Source organism: Stigmatopora argus, chromosome 18 (assembly GCF_051989625.1).
Source record: "Stigmatopora argus isolate UIUO_Sarg chromosome 18, RoL_Sarg_1.0, whole genome shotgun sequence".
Classification (NCBI taxonomy): Eukaryota; Metazoa; Chordata; class Actinopteri; order Syngnathiformes; family Syngnathidae; genus Stigmatopora; species Stigmatopora argus.
In genome coordinates, this window is record NC_135404.1 from 9,492,007 (window position 1) to 9,510,707 (window position 18,701).

The window sequence follows — 18,701 nt, forward strand, 5'->3', positions numbered from 1 at the left end:
TGAAAACATTTCCACTACGTTGTTTATCCTAGAATTTATTTTAGAGATGTCCCACATCTGACCATTGGATTGGGTGAAAAAAGATGGGGTTTTAAGATGTAGTATTTATTTTTTGGGGGTGGGATGGCAGCGATGATCTGATAAATGCTACCCTTGAATTGATGTCAAGGGAAAAACAGAGAGCTCAAATTAAAATATTAGACTAATTTTTTCATGCAAGTTTGTTTATGAGAACCAAATATTTAAAGATCACTTTTTCGCAACTGCATTTGCAAAGAAAACGAATTGTTTTTTATAAAAATCATCTTATATTAGTTAACGTTGCATAGCTTTGTTCAAATTGTGCAAAAAAAGACCCTTGGATGTGCCATATTTTCAAAGTATCGGTTCAGAACACAATCCAATGGCTCTTGACTCGACTCGCATGCAAAAATGTATTTATTTACATAAAGTTGATCAGAATCGATGCCACTTACCCGAGATCTGTGCAAAGGATTGTCAAAATTGGTCCCCTCCGGTGCAAGGAGCAACCATCCTCCATAAATTGGTTTAGCCTGTTAGTGAGAAAACATAATTATCAAGACCAACCACGAAAACAGAAAACTTAAGAGTATAATTATGCTTTTATTGGAATGGAAGATGATTAGATTAGTAGACAGCTCATTCACAGCGACCACATCATTAAACCAAGCCCACAGTTCAGATCGCTGGCATTGGTAGTCAAATTTGCTGACTTGAGTTGACTGCGAGCTACTTTTTCCCGCTGGCCTTATTCCAGTGCACCATGCTGCTCTTCGGTGGGGGGGCAGGAAAAGGCAACACACAAGATTTTCCTCCTGATCCTCCAAAAAAAAAAGTGTACTCGCGGGCAAAGTGGCTGCCGGGCAAGAAAAACAACGCAGACATTGGGGGTGTTGGCGGCCACAAATTTGCAATTTCAATTTAAGAAATGTGAGTTGGCCTGGCATGCTTTCTGAAATAGTTGCTGCCACATACTTGAACGGCTGCCACTTGAGTAGTCAGCAGTTATTTTGAGTCAAACGTGCCCTGCCTGACCACAGCTGGCTTTACATGCGAACGGCAAGAAATGTCGCGAGATGTTTGCGCTCAGATAAGCTGTAAATCCTCTGCAAAGTCAATGAAAATCCATAAAACGGTGAGCTAGAAATCAACTTGAACAGCATTGACATTTATAGCCGCGTGGTTCCTCCGTCAGGGGTTTTGATTACAGTCATGACTTCATCCCCCCATAAAGCCACCTATAATCCACCTTAAAATCTGCCTTTGTTTTGATTGCGAGAGGTACGAATCATTTCTAAGCGTGGCGACCGGATAAACAAAATGACGTAACAGCAATGTTCAATCTTCACTCCCCAACGCAACCGTCTCTGATTGGCGGTGCTTTGCGGGCCAACTATCTGATAAGCGGTCTGCCTGCAGGACTGAATCACACTAGCACCGGCTGCGTTTAAGCCTGTAAAAATATGCCTGAAACCCAAGGAGATTGTGCAGAGTTCAGGAAGGGAAAAAAAATAGGAGATCTTGTCTTTCCTCACATGACCTGACAGCAGCCCTGTTTGAAAAATGCACTCTGATAATTCCAGGTCGAGTTTTCCCCTTGAGTGGTTTAGTGGTTAAACTGCGTGTGTTGCAACAGCTCCTGGCCTCGTCGTTTCTCCGACTGTAACGCAACCGAGAGTCTGCATATTAAGGCCAATAGAAGATCTACAAGAATGAAACAAATGGGCCTCCAAGCATTCTTGGCTTTGCATCTCAGGAATGACTGGCTCAAGTCGGAGTTTGACAGCCGTGGTTTGTCCAAAAAGAGGGATCGTTTCGTTGCTAGCCCTCCCATTAAAACAGGATTCAAGTCTCTTGCAGTCCCTAGCAGCCAATGAGTGAAAATTTCAACAGATTATTTCACAAGCAATTGTTTTGCTCATGAGAGCGATTATTTGGAAAATGTCATCCAGCTTCCTGCAGCGGATGTGCCCGACCTTAGAGATTCAGCCCGGGCTTCAAAACATGAACCGAATGACACCCGCCAAGCACTTTAGCGTAGGAAAACTTTACAACTAAGACGTGACCGTCTAGGTTGGAGGTTGACAGCCGGTGGTCCGTAGGGAAAGGAGAGCTATTTATTTTCCATCATAGTTTTTTTTGGTTTTTGAGTTAAGGGAGGAAAGTGTGCTACTTTTCCAGAGATGCCACTCTGACCAGCTGGGAAATATTGTTGGAATAATAGCATTTGTGATTAATCAACTAATGGAACACACCGTAATGCGCTTTGCGGATAGCCTAACCTGAGGGGAATCCCAAAATGATGATTGTTTTTGCATGTTTTTTTTAACATAATCAATCAGCGGGCGGCCTGGTATCTGAAATTTTCCACCAACAAACTTTTCAAAAGTCTCTAAATTGATTTGTATTGTTTTATTTCTTCAGGGAAAATCTGAGTGATTGTTTTTTTATATTAAATCAATTAAAGACCCTTGACTCAAATCAAACTGTAATAGTTGAATGTTATTTTTCAAAGAATTGCTTTCGTATTGTCTTCTAAATGGTGATTTACACCCCCAATCCTGACGGTTTTTGGCATGTATTTTGACCCAGTTAATCAGAAAAAGCAGTAGATAGTGGCAAGTGGACTGGAAAGCTTGGGCAGAGGCCTAGTTTGGCATGAAATTAAGGTCAATAAGAGCCCCTGGCCGGAAGACTAATTGAGTTCAATGAAACAAACCTTTGCACTTTTAGTCTGTCTACCCGTACAGCCGAAACACGCCCACCACATGGCCATTCATTCCATTGAGTTCATGTTCATTAATATCACACAACACAGTTTGACAGCGGTGCCCACCCACTGCTTCAAATGTGCTCCGCCATCCGTGTCCATCTAAAACCTCCACATTTCAGATGACAAAAACTGGTCTGCGTTTGCAAGTGTAACACGCGTGTGCAACAAAAGCAGTCAACCAGAATTACAATTGCAAATTATCTGACCCAGTCAGATCCACCTGCCAATGTTCAATATATATCCAAATAATGTTGATTAGACCTTATTTTGGATGAGCTTTTTGCAACCTTTCACGTGTGCAAACAAAGAAATTTAAGATCATTTATCGTGTCTTAATTTGCCTGTTTGTTGAGAGGTCTGCAAGAATTGGACGTCAATGGACGTCAATGGCAGCCAGAAAGTTTTTTTCTCCTATAAATAAATACCACTAAGATGTTTCGAGCGAATTTTAAAGTACTTCTAAATAAATTAATAAATTAATTCCTTTTACTCGTGTAGTTTTAGACCTACTCCGCCCACCTTTGATGAAAAAGACGCTGTCAATGTTTGCTTTTGCAGTTTTTGGACTTGTCTATTTTTTTTAGAGATTTACTGTTTCTTGCAATAAAAAGACATAAAGCTACTCACCTGGCCGAGGTCTTCGTCGTTGAGCAGGTGAGATTCTCGAGGTTTAAAACAATTCTGACATTTGCTCTTGTTAAAAATGTTTGCTTGGAATTTCCGACAGGAGTTCTCTTTGCATGACATGGTGATCAGAGAAGGACGTTATGTACTCTTTATTTTAAAAAAAAAAGACAACTTTTGTTTTTTTTAAAACGATGTAGAACTTTCGAGATCGAACTCCAGGTTAGAGGTTACCCGAACTTGCACTTTTAGGTCACGTCTACGCCAGTCATGGTGCCCCGAGTTGGACTTAACGTTCACCCGTTAAATTGTCTTTCGTTTCGACGCCGATCGACAAGTTGTGGACGTCGTCACCCAGCACCAATAGATTTGTCCTATTTCTCCTCCTTAATTGCGTCGATCAACGAGGCGACGGCGTCTGGTGGTGGACAACACTGCGGTGGTCCAGGCGGGTCCCGTCAGCAGCAGCCTCCATCGCGGGGGCAGCGACGCCAGTTTACCGTAAGGGAGTCCGATCCGGTCCGCCTCCTCCTCCTCACGAGTGACAGTGCGTGCATACGTGTTCGGCTTCCGGTCTGTGCATGATATACGTTTAAAACGACGCCATCGACGCAGCTGTTGGCTTCATTTGCGCTGCCGAGTTGGATGTTTTCGTCAAAATACCCCCTTTGGCAGGACATCCAGTCGGTGCGGAGTAAGGCGGGGCCAACTCGGAGATTAGCGGAGTCACTGCAATATCACCCAATCACACGCCCGCGTTTTAGGACGCTTGGGAAATGGACCAATCAGGTGTGATCAGGTTCGAGCTGTCAAACTGTGGGTTTTAAATGGATCTCCAACCACCGGGCCGCGGGCCAGGACAAGTCCATGAGACATTTGGTAGTGGACGGGTGGGAAATGCTCTTAAAATTATAATAAATACGCTTAGGGAGGGAAATTGGTCAAATATAATTGCTGATTAAATTAATTCACTTAAATGCAAGTACAGATTCAAAATACCACTCATATAAAAGGATTTCACACCAATCTTCAGATGTCAGATTATAATAATGACAATAAGGAGACCAATATCCTTGAAAACTTTTGCCATTATTATTATGATCTATAACTTCGACAAATCATTTGAAAATGAGGACACCAATGAAGGTGGTAGGGTCAATTTTAAAAATGTTTGAAAAGGCCTGCTAGAACATCTGAACTATTTATGATTAATCTGCGGCATTATAATTAATTGGAATGTGATTAGTCAGTTTTTAACAAAAGCACAGCCATTTTAGGGTTGTGCATTTCCCACCAATGATTCCAGGCTGCACAGATTCCCTAAAAAAACAACCACAAATTTGTATTTTGTGTTGCAATTTATCAATGCCTGTAAACCAAAATGTTACTTTATATCATACTACACCCACTGCTTTAAAGTCCCCATGATAGCAAGATTTCCTATAAAATAAAACTCCACATCAACCTGAGACAATACTTTTTCATTCTTTCTGTTCTCCGTTTGTTCGTCTTATTCTCTATCAGTCAGGCTTTGTTTTTTTAGCCAATAATTTCTTTTGTTGTCTGCTGTGTAAATCTTTGAAAGTCCACAATAACAGGACAAGGAGATACAGGAAAGGTGAGAGTGTGTCCAAACATTTACAAAATGTTGGCAGCTTCATTTTACAGTCCAGTCAAAACGTATGACTCAACATAGGGATGAGACAGCCGCAATTATTTCATTTTATACAGCTTCAGCATAATGACCGATGCATCTAAAAAGAAAATCCAAAATTAAAACAAAAATGAAGGAAATCAACAGCTATTAATAGTCTACAAGTCTAAAAGTAGACTTGTGAGTGAGCGTGAGGACACAGATGGACTCTTTCAAACATTTTATCTCAAAAGAAGCGTGTTCTCCCAACTCTAACGAAATAATAGGATAGCGCCACTATTTGAATTCCATCTTATAGAGAGTCAAGTTGCCTTTTCTAGTGGTTTCTTACACTGACTGTAATTGAAAAATTCTCAAATAATCTGCAGACAGGATAATGGCCACAAAGGTACCTCTCATGGTGCAGCACAGATAAGAAGATCAAGTCATCATCTGTCATCATAAACAGGGTCTTTGAGGTCCACATGAAAGTAAAAAAAAGACATATTTTTCATTTCAGGACCTCCCTGAGGACGCATGCCAAAAATACTACTCTAAACTGCATAGAAACACAAACACAGACATAAATATCCACTTCAACTCATTTTATTTTACAGTGCTTAATGATGTGAGGGAAAATTTATGTGATAAATAATTCATTTTTTCCCCTTTAAAAGCCCTTATTGGTGAAAATTCAGAGACAGATTGAGAACACCCTACTAATGCAGTAATACTTCTTATGTCATGATTTGTTATGTCTGCAAATGTAATTGATTTTCAAGCATGAAGAACAACCAGATGTTTTAAAAAAACAACATAGAAAAAAAATCACCTCAATATTCTCATGTCTTCATTTCTATCATTTTCAAGGCAAGTAGAAAGTGAGGCATTAGTGAGCATGTCGCAGTTGTATAATGTAAGATTAACATTGGAAGCTCATCTTTGAGCTTTTCCAGATTGCTTTACCATAACATTCCATGCAAAAACATTCCTATGATTCAGCTTTTAGCTCAGATAATTTAGTCCTCGGAATCCTTCAATATATTCTATGTGCACAGAGGGAAAAATACTTTGTGCAGCTTTAGTGCCCCCACCAGTATGCTGCAATTATAGCAGTATTTCCAGCACTTTTAGAACAGACTGCCCAATTTTTGAGCAATATTACAATAAATTAAAAGATGCTTTTAGAAGAGATTTGCTCCTTTCTTCATGTCGTTTTGTTTCCACAGTGGGAGACAGTCAAATTCTTTAATCGACATCCCGAAGACCTCAAAAAAGGAATCTGGGGACAGGTGACGCTGAAAGGAAAGAATACAAAAACAATCATAAAAATAAAAATGCATTAAAACAACAACAACAACCTTGACTTATATTATCAACATAAATTGCAATGTATGAACTCGTTAGCTGTAGGGCTGTAAATTGCCAATTTCATGTTTAACCATCAATTTCAGTGAATAAATTAATTCATAATGAATGGATTTTTCTGTCCAAATAATGCATTACCTCTAATCTTGTTCTGTCAATTTCTCTGGGAAGCTTCATACGTCCCCTATTGGCAACCGTCAGCATTTCATACGGGTAGGCCTTGACACAAAAACTGGATTAAAGCCCAAACCTCAACTGTTTTTGCACATAAATAACTAGCAAACATATTCCCACTCAGTACTGAAGTACAAATTCAGATACAATCTTTTTTTTGCAGTAAAACTACCATTCATTTGATAAAAGTTTAAGAAAAGTAGCCTGAAATCCACATAGGGACAGTAACAAAGTGTAAATAGTTGGTTATTTATCACCTCTAAGATAGATGAGCTGTTAGTATTTGCCAAGAAACCAATAAAGCACACAAATGAGAACTAAAACATGGATGCAATACTTGCTTTTGGCTCCAGCAAATTAGGCATTGACACTCCTCTGTCCATTCGTGCAAATGGATGCAGGCTGTCATGGAAGAACTACAGACACAAGCAAACTTGCAGTATTTAGAGATGGCAATAAAGGTTAATCAAGCCCACAATTATGACAAGCTACATTGAGATTTCTAGTTGAGGATGTTTGGTTAATAAAGATGCAATCGTATCGCCGGGATATAAAGAACTCCAAAAAGTATGAACTCGGGACCAGCCAAATTCTTTCAATTACCTTGAAATCTGAAAAAAATAAAAAAAATAGTATTAGGGTGAGAGTGATGAAGAAAAAGGAATGGTGGATTGCTAAATATACCTCTTAATGTGTCCCCGCAGCTTTGGGGGAATTCAACAGACTGAGGCTGAAAAAAGACAGAAAAATGAGATTGTGTGAGTAGGTGGTCCTCAAACTGGGGTCACTGGGCCATTGGATTTCATGAGAAACAACTCGGTTGTTCAACAATATGTTTTCAATAAATTATGTCATGTTATTTTTCAAAGTAAAAGATATGTTATTGTCATTTTATAACAGCCATGGTTATTTATTTACTTGAAATTGAAACAATTAGGGTTTTTTCCACCAAAACGCCCTTAGTGTGAATGTGAACATGAACATAGTGACCTAAAATTGACATACCGGATTCAGGCCGTTGCAACCATAACCTGGCAAAGAAGAAGTTTGACTGGAGTTTGGATCTATGTCAGAGTCAAAGAGCAGATAGATTATTTCAGTTTGACTTTGTGCCTCAGTCAGCCAACAATCAACATTGAACTACTTTTCTATTTTTCTCCGTTTGTTGTTTCTATAACCATTTTTTCCCACTAAAGGTGTTGTCTTTTCTTTGAAACAGTTTTCAGCGAGAGCCAAAGTCCAACATATGTGTAAACGTCTCTATTGTGAAAAGCAAGGAAGGCGTTGTAAAGCTTTACTCGACTGCTTAAGTGTCAGCACAATAGAGTTTAAAGGTCATGATGATTCAGTGGAGATGGTGACGCTAGTTCATGAATACGTAGGAGATCCGACATGTCAAACGGTCTGTTCTATTGCTGTTTTAGGAAAATACACAACATGACAAATACCTTGTTGCTTGAAAATGGGAGGTTTTCTGTACATGTTGAAGCCTTGATCTAGAAATAGACAACAATATGGGTTAACATGGATGAATTATATTTTAATAAAAAAATCGGTAACATCAATAACAACATCTACAGTATTACATAAAACAAAAAACATTATTTGATCAATATTTCAGTGCAATGACTAGAAGATATACAGACAAAATATTTTGAGCTAAAGTTGACAGTCATAATTTTGGTCACTAGGTGGCTCTGTATTTCTGTGTCTCATAATTTAAAACTGCTTTTGTATATGTATGAAGAGGATAAAAAAATAAACACTAAAGGTGAAATAAAGCCATGAATTGCAAAGATAAGAAGAGAAAGATGTTTTAACTTGTGCAGTGGCCATAAAAAGTCAACACACTCAAATGTAATGTGATGTAACAAAATTAGACCAGAATGCATAATATCAAAACTTTCCCAGGACTGTTTGACATAAAATCTTTAAACTAAAAGTATTACGGTTAAAATAAACCAAATTTGGATTTTTCGCCTGTATTTCCAAAAAGGTATGTTGTTCTGCCACGGGGGTGTTCAAACTTTTTCTCTGTGGGCCATTGAAGAAAATCAAAGCATGCAATTGCCAACTTGAAATCGGATGTGAAACAGGTTGAATTCAAGAATCTTGTGCGATCCATATTTAGTGATATTTTCCGCATTTTTGCATGCCAATAAAAACTGCCCAATGGGCCGAATTTGGCCCTTAGGCCTTAGTATACATATAATACCTGTATTTTATTTTGCCTCCATGCCGAAGTCTATTATGGCCTTTTTTCTTTAATCAAAAATAAAAAAGTGAATAAATTTAGGTACAGCCAAAGCAGAAAGATTTGAAAAAGCGGGTGCAAGCACAGGCTGCTGTGATCTTACCTGTGCTGTCAAGGGCTAAGCGGTGATAGGAAGAAGGAGTGAGCAAGGTGCCGTTGGTAGAAAATATAGAGCCTAATTGTTTTGCCAGAAGAAGCGAGGAAGTGGAGAATGAAAAAGAAAAGTGGAAAAGTAGATGGTCAGGTGACCAGGTGGAGAAAATATTAGATACTGACAGATTCTTGAGTGGAGTTCAAGAATCTGGTGAGTTTTACCCGGCCGGTGGAAGTGCTGTGGGGATCGAGTGGGCGTGTAGCTGTGACGACTGTACGACTGAACGCCGAAAGATCCATGGCTCGCTGATTTGGGAATGCATTTCCGTAACTCGTAACTTTCCTAAGGAGCAAGATCAGGAGAGATGTCACATAGCACATTTTAACAGGCGAAAAAGTACAATATTTACCTCTGTGGTTTCAGATACATTTGCCAGAGACTAGAAAAAAGATGGACAGTTTTAGTCACATGATCTTAACTTTGATGCAAAATGGAATATTCAACTATAAAAAAAAATAGGAGCACTTTTCCAATTTATTTAAAATGTTTGCTGACATTACCTCTGCAAACTTTTGTCTTTCCTGTGTGTTGCCTCTGCTTTCCAAAGCAGCAGAGGCGATGTTTTCACTCTTATAGGACATCATATCCGGATGCTCTATGTCATAAATAGCCTTGACCTTGGGAATGGCTGCTAAATCTCGGTAATCAATGATCTCATCATCTACTTTGGCCTGGGTGAGGGACAGGGAGAGTAGGAATGAGGGGTCGGGGAAGGACACGGAGGGTTGAAAAGGGAGCAAACGGTGAGGGTGAATCAGGTGAAAGTTGTACATTGGCGGGGGTGAAACTTTAATCCCACAACACCGTGATGCTGGTGTGATTCAAAGCGAGAGGTTCGTTTTGAAATGTAAGTGTTTAGTGGGCTTAAAGTTCATTCAATAACAGAACTACAACATCGAGGAGACGGACAGCAACCACAAATGATCTCATACTTCAGTGACTGGGATATGTGTCCCTAACTTTGGGATATAGAACCTGTTTGATCCATCTATTTAAGCCCCCCTTCCCCTAAACCCTGACTCATTGACAGATTGTGCACAATGTGGCCATGAAAGACTTTCTAGCAATTTTCTATTAACTTCCATAAACCCCTGTCTGCCCTTGACCATGTGTTTTTTTTATACAACTAGTCAATGACCTGCTATCTGTCTATGGATAACGGACATTCCACGATATGCCCCCCAACACCTTTCCAATCTTCAAAGACTTTATCTGGACTTAAAGTAAACTGCTATATATCTGGACTTTGACGTTCTTTTCATTGCTTCATGTGTCATCCAACTAAAGAAGTGCAGACGCCAAATGTACAGTGGCTACTGTTCAAGTACGTGTTTTAACAAAGCAAGCTTGTAGGACTTAACTGGGACTTACACAAATTGAGCGACTAGGGCTTCCAGGTGTACACGAGCCAGGTCTGGAGCAGGAGCTTTCAGAAGACGTCAAAGTCGACTAATGAATAGAAAGCCACATTAGTTTAATGAAATAATCCAACAGACAGACAACATTATTAATGCACACATGAAGCAATCTGCTCAGTTCGTGTAGAAACTAATTCACTGCTCCTAACGACGATAAATGTCCAATCCATTTTGACTTGGAGGGTCTGGCAGCAATCATTCCTTGCCAAACCCCCCAGTCAAAATGGATTGAATGACTATCACGGTTAATGAATGAGTGGGAAAAACACTCATTGAAACACTAATGCAATAATGGACATATTTATAGCTTTTCATTTCCCAAGACACCAATTTTATATTTGGGAAAAATCTCCTAGCAAAGCACATAAATACAATAAAACTATCCCTTATTAAATCAGAGTTCACCTCTTTCAAAAGTACCATATGATGCATAAAACACACTCATGCGGGATCCAAAATGTAAACCTTTGGATCTGTCCTATTACAAAAACAACACACTGCAAATGTAAAGATTTGAGCACCGTTTTGTACTTTTCAGGTGCGGAACGTAGGCAGCAAACAGTTAACGTTGCATGGCAAACAAAGCAGCTCTGCTTCATCTCAAACAAGGAGATTACACACAGACAGGACAATCCACAGGAGAGAAAAAAAGGCATCAAACTGAAAAAGCTACTTATGATATTAACCTTCAGTTCACCCGGTGGGTAAAAGAAATCAAGGCAAGGCGTTTTGGATGGTCGGACCTATGAAGAAGTAGATCCCGCTCTCTAAAAAGTGCATTGCTTCAATCATTACAAGAAAAGTTGTTCGTTAAAATGAAGTTTCTTACCCGGTTGCTGTCATGATTTCGGATTTTTTCTCTGCAGTCCGGGTGCCAGATGGCTGAACCTGTTGATAGAAATCCATTTACTCACCACCACTTTTGCACTTCCCTTCTTACTTAATTTATTTGTTTTTTAACTGACCTTGCAAATACATTTCCTCGCCCTCTGTGAACATTTTGTCACATCGGCTACATTTTGCACATTCAGGGTGATAGTGTTTTTCTCCTGCCTTTTGGAAATGAGGAAAATAATGGCTTATATTCATATAGGAACACCTCACAAGTTATGACTCACCTCAAGAACTTTCCCCGATATGAACTTCTGACATGATTCACACTGAACCCCAAATTGAAGCTGGTAGTCTTTTTCACAATAAGGAACACCATCCCTGTAAGGTATATATGACATATTGTTACCATGACATAAAATATATTTTCCCTATGGTTCAGCACTAGTATACGATAATGAAAAGATGTAATTACTTGCTAATGTACTCTCCACTCAGAATTATTTTGCAGATGTTGCACTTGAAGCAGCCGATGTGCCACTGGCTTCCCAACGCTAACAAAGCTTGACCGTTCTTGATGACACGACCACAGCTGTTGCAGTCTACAATCACACCAAAAGACACAACGTGATTAGTTATTTGCACGTATTATCGGGACAAATAGACGTTGTACTGTCTTCACCAAACTACATACTAAGCTTATTCCTGAAGTGAAACGGGTATAAAAAATAAACGTTTCTCGCCCCATTGTATGATGCACAATTGTCCTTTTAATCCCGAGACTTGGCTTGATCTTGGCTGTGTATGTACAGTTCCAAATGAGACAAAGTCAAGCTCAGGTCAAAATGTGCTGCGTCATTGTTTTGACACACTCCCAAGAGGACAGCTGTGTGTGGAAATCCATGTTGTGGGGAGCCTAAAGAATGTTATCTATGTATCTAAATACCAGCTCTGTTCATGGAACCATATTTAAAAATAGGCTTTTGAAATACACTTGACAACATCCTCTGAAATGACACAAAGATGGACCTACTGTTGGAGTATCTGATGCCAGTTGGTGGAGGTGTCAGTGGGCTCACACATCGCTGACAGATGCACTCTTTTCCACTAAAGGTGACGCAATCACCAGCAGGAAAAGGTTGTCTGAATAGAATTTAAAAAAAACAATGTTTGATCGTGTTCATGATGGCAATAGACGTCCAATCCATTGGAAATGGGAGCGTTCCAATAAATTGAACATCTATCGCTGTCAACGGAGAGCTCTATTTTTAATATTACTTGCAAATGGTGCACACAAAGCAGGCCGGGTGGTAAGTCTTGCCCAAAACGGCGACAACATCCCCTTCCACAAATCCCCCGCAGCTGTTGCAGACAGTGCCATGAAGCCTCTGGTAGTCTAGTGGACAGAGGCAGTCTCCGTTTTTCATGAAGAAGCCCGACCGGGTCAAGTCACAGCCGCAAACTGCAGACACAAAACACATATTTTCTTAAAAAAAAAAAAAAAATAAGTGAGAAAAAGAAAACAATCAGAGTTAAACACAATAACAATTTGAATGAAACTGAGCCTGGAACAGTTGCACCTCCACAAAATGCATTCAGATGCCAAAGGCTGTCTATTTTTGTCAAGGAAGTCACCTTGTACATGAACATTGTTTGCTATAATAAAAACATGCTTCTGCATCTAATGTGTTACTGGAAAGCAATCATGGATTCTGGTTTTGATTGCTTTTATTGGCCAAATTTGAGTTTGGATTTGTTAAAGTAAATAATTTTTAAAGCTTTCATTCCAGGGGCAGTGTCACACCATAATTTCTGGACTATAAGTCGCACTTTTTTCATACTTTATCCTCAATTGCGACTTATATATACTATGTCTTGTTTTCACTCTAACCTCCAATAGCTTATGTTTTTTTTAGACTATAGTTATTCAACATACTGTTAATATGCTACATTAACTGGTGATTAGTTTGTCTGTTGTTCCTTATTTGACAATTACTTTAAAGCAAATTGCTTCTTCGTTTCTACTAAATTAAAAAGCTGACCCGCAAAAATGCAACTTATACTTCAGTGTTCATATTCTTATTCTCCTATCATCGATTTATAGTCTGAAAAATACAGTGATTTGTTTAGCTAGTTCTGCTCTTTACCCATTACCTTTACCTTTTACATTTTGAGTTAAATATTTTAGACAATTACACTAAACCTTTTATTCTTTGTTTAAAAAAAAACTTTCCTAGAACCAAAAATTAATTTGTATAAATTCCAATTAAATTACTTAATTACACTAATCCCAATTTAATCAAACCAGATCCAAACATTTTACTCCATTTCTCATTTACAAGCAAACTGCTTACTACCTAATGATTGTTCAAGAAAATTCTGCTCGCTTCCCTTTTCTATTGTTTTTTTCCCCCTCCCCAGGCGAGATAAACAGCAAAAAAACACAACAAGGACACTAACACGAGAATCCTGTCAGGGTCAATTAGGTGAAGACAATGACCTGCTGGTTAAACATGAGTCCCATGAAGCAGGAACTCATGTGTGCGGTTGTCTGGCAACCACAAGAACCTATTGAAGTGGGAATATTGTGCAATAAATTAGTTTGAATAATGCATCTGCAGCCATGACGAATGCTTTCATCAAAACTGCAATTTGAGTCTTGAGACTTTAAAATACGAATGAGCATTTTTTTCAGTGCTGTGGACGTTGAATGGCCAATTGGGAAAACCACTTGGTTAAAATGGATCGCACGTCATAGGCAGCTAATTAGTGACGCACTTTTTGTCTTGGGCCATTTGGCCGCTTAAAAGGAATGCTATACCGACCCTTGCAGGTGAAGCACTTGATGTGGAAGTGATCAAACTGGACTCGCAGCACTTCCCCTTTGCAGACCTCCCCGCATTTGACGCATCTGATGACCTGCTTGACCGCAGGAGGGTGAGTGTGTACCACTGTGTAGAGGAGAGCAGAAAGGGAAGATTTGAATCATTTGTCATCAGCATCATGCCACATCAAAATGTGCCTTAGAAGCACTAGGTGGTAAACACAAGTGATTTTCTCCCCAATGGATTTCAGGACTATTCGGTGACAGTTGTTGTTGGTGTGTAAACACAGCAGGCCAGAAGATATTCACGCAGTTAATGTGTTTTCCCCGCAGAGACTTAGCGGCTTGCTCCAGGTCAAAAGCTGCCTGGAGTGGAGTTATGTCACAGTGCTGTATTCTTCTTCTTCCTCTTCTTTCTATCTATCCCTGTTTTAAACAGTGGCAGCCAGAAAGAGAGGGTAGGTGCCAGTACAATCTAATCACAGGCCACTAGAAAGGCCCCAACTGTGATTGGCAGGGGAAAGAATGTAATGCATTGACAGTGTTTTTAATCTCAGATTTTGGAAGTTTTTGATCTTTTTCTTAACGTTAATGTTGTTGGAAAAGAAGGCGATGATTTAGTATCGCAGTTGGAGACAAAAAGTAAAGTGACTGCAGGACGCAGCCTCGTGAAAGATAATGAAATTGAGACGTCGGCATGTGGCTTCAGACCTGCCCCGCGGCAGGGGAGATTTGTCGCCATGGTAACAGGCATGTACGCTGCAACAAACAAGATTATAAGATCGTGCTTTCCAAAGGTTGACATCAACTGATTAAGACTTGTCATTTTTTTGAATTATTGCCTCATCTTTTCAGGGACAGACTGAAAACTTGTTCAATTTGGCTGCAGTTGCAGACTAATTCTTACTGATGCCAACACATCTGGATTATTTTCATTTTATTTTCTGTATCACATGCAAGAGAAAATGTGAGCAAAACGCCATGAGTTTTGATGAACTTTCCAAGTAACCTAAGATTACAATTATGTCACCTCTCATTACACTTTACATTAAACACTCCCTTTTCCCACTCAATATCTGCAATATTCAACATTTTTTTTCACTTTTTTTCCCCATGTGTATCCATTCTTCAGAAAGCCAGTCTGTAAAAACACAAGTCTACATGGAATGGTCACCCTAAACTAAGTACAGTGCGGTTTTTAAAAACAGATGACGGGTTATATAAATTTAGCGGGTTTTGCGTCGGGAAAATCAGAAATAGAACATCTGATCAAAAACACATTTGAACTGGGGTTAAAAAAAAAGTCTAACTTCATTTTCTTGTTGAGCATTTCATTCATCTGCTACTCATGGAACCCTTTCTCCTATTGGCTGACAATTTTACTTAAAAATACTCACCAATAATCTCAGGTCTATAAAATTTGACTTAAATAAATGTTTAAAAGTAAGAAGGTTTGTCAAGATTTTACTATGTCACTGATACTCATCATTTACATGATTCACTGCTGCCATCCCTCCCTGTGAAATGAATTGGACATCTGTCGCCGTCCATGGCAGTCAATGAGCAAAGAATATTAGACGGCTACACCCATTCCACATTAGAAGCATTTCTGAATGCGAAGCTGATCTCGTGTCAGGTATTAGCAAACGGTGTATTTAGAAAGACAGCAAATGGTGAGAAACTCGATACATGCAAGCATTTAATCGAGTTGTGCAGCCAAGCTGGAAAATCTATTTAAAGTATCACCATTCATTTTTACGTCAAAGAAGGGAAGTGTGTACTTATTTAACAATGCTGCATATATTTTTTTTTTTACAAAGAAGGGCGTCTGTTCGCCTATGAGTCACATTTCAACAAAACGATGATCTGGTAATTGTGAGGTAAGATGGGAGTCAGCTCATGAGATTCTGGTGGAATGTGTAAGGGAGACATGTGCCGGGAATGGACAGTTTGTTTTTCTATTTTCCCACTTATCACTGCAAGGGAAAGTCGCCTCCTGACGAAGCAGATAAGTCACAAAGAGCACTTATGTGTGTTCCCGGTCTAAGAAAGAAAATAAAACAGTTGGTGAAAGGACTCTTTTTTTGTCCCAAAGGGTCATGCAAAATTCACATGTCGCTCTTTGTTTAGCTGCAACAGCTGAGTTGGCGGTTCATATCCCTTCATTTAGTTGGAGTCATTTCCTGAATATTTTTGTCTTCAAATATTTTGGGAAGGATACACGGATGCTGATACATTTCAGAGCATAAGATGAGTGGCAAGTTTGGGCTTCTTGAAACTTTTTGGGAGAACAAAAACACATTTTGAAGATCCAAAGATGCACTTTTACAAGACATTAACATAAAACACAAGTCTTCCCTAGGGTAAATAAATACTGCATCAAATAGTTCTAAAGAGTTAGACACACATGCTAAAACTGAACTCCAAATTCCTCAGTAAGCTTTTATCATAATACAGCACACCAAGAGGGAAACTAGCAGCTTAAACTATATTAAACAACAAAATTGAAGACACATGGCCTAATTTTTACTCTTATCGGATGCGTACACACTACCTTTCTCTTTCATGGCGGTGACCCCGGAGAGGAAAGCTCTGAGTGAGTGAGAATGGAACAAGCTGGACTATTGCTTCATCCAAGAGGGGAGAGGGGCGGTCCAATGGGCCGAGAGCTGGAGCATGCATGTGTCACAATGTGTGCGTGTGTGTGGGAGTGTGTGTGTGTGGGAATGTGTGGGTTCTAATTGAAGGCTATGGGTGTAAATGTGCTTCTGAGCATGACATCATCTACTCACTGCTAGGAACGTGTGTTTTTTTTTCTTTCCCTTCAGCCTGCACGTACTCTAAATACATTCCATGACACTCAACAGGTCCAGCCCGCCTTCAAAAACACTTTGGACGCCACAGATGCCGAAGTGTAGAATGTGAGGATAGCAAGTCCAAGCGGATGAAAGTAAGACCACTATGTAAAGGGACAAACAGTGGCTAGTGTCCAATTAAATCTTTTAGCATTTGCAAATGTCTGCACATGTCAAGCAGCCACTTCCTGAAAATACTGGCTTTTATTTCTTTCTACACTTTTACACATCGGATAAATTAAATTGTGGGCTTTTCCAATTCATTTTTCAAGATTCTTTCTACTTGGATGCACATAATACTGTACAGGTGTTAATTATCCCTATAGAGGGCACATTTGTTTTGATAATTATAATGACAACAAAATGAGGCCGTGAGACTTCAAAAGCCTTTTTTTGCAATTTTGCAGGGGTTTGTTGATAGAAGAATCACCATTTTAATCTTACAACACTGCTTCTTTGGACAGAGATATTTATATATATATATATATATATATATATATATATATATATATATATATATATATATATATATATATATATATATATATATATATATATATATATATATATATTTATTCATGTATTTATTTATTTATCTATTAACTTACTTATTACCTATCTATTTATGTCTAAAATGCCTTACCTATTCTCACCCTTTTGCTACTGTGACAAAGAAATTTCCCGAATACGGAATGAATAAAGTTATCCAATCCAATCCAATGTAAGTATTTTTCGATGTTATGGCTTCCATGTTTTGATACGCACGCATACTCTTATCTTGAATGGAGCACATTATATAGGGAAAAATAAGGGAAAAAACACCTTAGCATCAACAACAGCACAATACTATAACAAAACTAATGCACTTGGAACAAAAAAAATGGTCCTTCCACCATAAGCAACCATGACCACCAAATTTTAAGACGAGCAAGTCACAATGTGTGCATACCTGAGACATCCGCCGGTATGCCCGCCAGTTTTTCACACAGAACGTAGTCATTGGGGTTCAGAAAAGGCAGCTGCTCCATCATGCATTGCTTGGGGATCAAGTAGAGCACTTCGGCTATCTGTCCGTCCTCGATGATGGACATGCGCCTGACCGAGTTCTTCCTCTTGACCCGGTCCAGGACCACCATATCGTTGCTTTGGCCAAGTCCGCAGATCCTGCCCAGGCTGCTCAGGCTGAGGCGTTTGGACGAGCTCATTTTGTCCAGACAGTCCAGGCTGCACAGCCCCTCCAAAAGAGAAACCATAGGAGCGGATGGACCCTGGATGTAGATGATGGCAGGAATTAGATTGCTCTTAAGGATCACTCTGCATGTTTGTGTGTCGTGCATCTAGCAGCACAGGACCAGTAAGCAGATTAAGGCAGGTGTATTTTTAGTGTTTATCTTCACGGTGAACAGAGGCTTTTTACAAGTCTCGCAGGTAATGTTCTTCCATGCCAGTTACCGTAGGAGACAATCTATGATCAGAGTTGACGAAAGAGATAATTAACAGTGCACGGTGGTGAAATTTTACACATATACTGTCTGCACTCAGGGAATCGTCGCTCTAATTTAATCAGTTTGTAAGCTTTTTTTTTTTTGCTCCTTGATCAGATTAAAATAAACATGGACCCCAAAGAACATTGCCCCCGGTCCTACTAATCCACACTGTCAGTTACAAGCAACTCTTGTTCATCTTTTGAAACATGGACTGCTAAGAGGCCCCCTGGTCACCAGCCTCAATTTGGATGGATTTACAGTAATCCTTTTGCAGGAGCAAATTAT

At 39.3% G+C, this 18,701-nt stretch overlaps 2 protein-coding genes across 18 annotated transcripts in view; both read right to left on the minus strand.

Moving 5' to 3' along the window:
- Positions 1-4,104, minus strand: part of LOC144093206 (uncharacterized) — a 37,053-nt gene extending 32,949 nt beyond the window's left edge. For 8 of the 11 annotated variants that reach the window (XR_013306226.1, XR_013306225.1, XR_013306224.1 and 5 more), the window contains exons 1-2: positions 3,422-4,104; positions 477-554 (exon numbers count right to left, since the gene is read on the minus strand). Coding sequence is in view for 7 of the 11 variants with exons in the window: in XM_077626542.1 (XP_077482668.1) it covers positions 477-554; positions 3,422-3,541 (198 nt within the window). In the remaining 4 variants the exon portion in view is untranslated. The remainder of the gene's footprint in view (positions 1-476; positions 555-3,421) is intronic. The other 3 variants (XM_077626545.1, XM_077626546.1, XM_077626541.1) reach the window with 1 other exon arrangement.
- A 1,537-nt stretch (positions 4,105-5,641) lies between these two features.
- LOC144092465 (actin-binding LIM protein 1-like) lies at positions 5,642-18,248 on the minus strand. 7 transcript variants are annotated; one of them, XM_077625278.1, is made up of 20 exons: positions 17,879-18,248; positions 14,076-14,201; positions 12,529-12,712; positions 12,284-12,393; positions 11,726-11,852; positions 11,538-11,631; positions 11,385-11,472; positions 11,249-11,307; positions 10,373-10,450; positions 9,502-9,672; positions 9,351-9,380; positions 9,163-9,283; positions 8,951-9,022; positions 8,042-8,089; positions 7,599-7,657; positions 7,278-7,323; positions 7,197-7,204; positions 6,935-7,009; positions 6,558-6,638; positions 5,642-6,349 (listed from the first exon to the last, which is right to left on the minus strand). In XM_077625278.1, the coding sequence occupies exons 1-20, from the start codon at positions 18,180-18,182 to the stop codon at positions 6,236-6,238; spliced, it is 1,995 nt and encodes a 664-aa protein (XP_077481404.1). In that variant the 5' UTR covers positions 18,183-18,248; the 3' UTR covers positions 5,642-6,235. The 7 variants fall into 7 exon arrangements, 1 of the variants encoding a protein (XP_077481404.1); XR_013306035.1 differs by adding an exon at positions 11,106-11,162 and having other exon boundaries at positions 6,273-6,349; positions 6,558-7,204; XR_013306040.1 differs by lacking the exon at positions 17,879-18,248 and adding exons at positions 11,106-11,162; positions 16,629-16,779 and having other exon boundaries at positions 6,273-6,349; positions 6,558-7,204.
- Between the last annotated feature and the right edge of the window lie 453 nt (positions 18,249-18,701).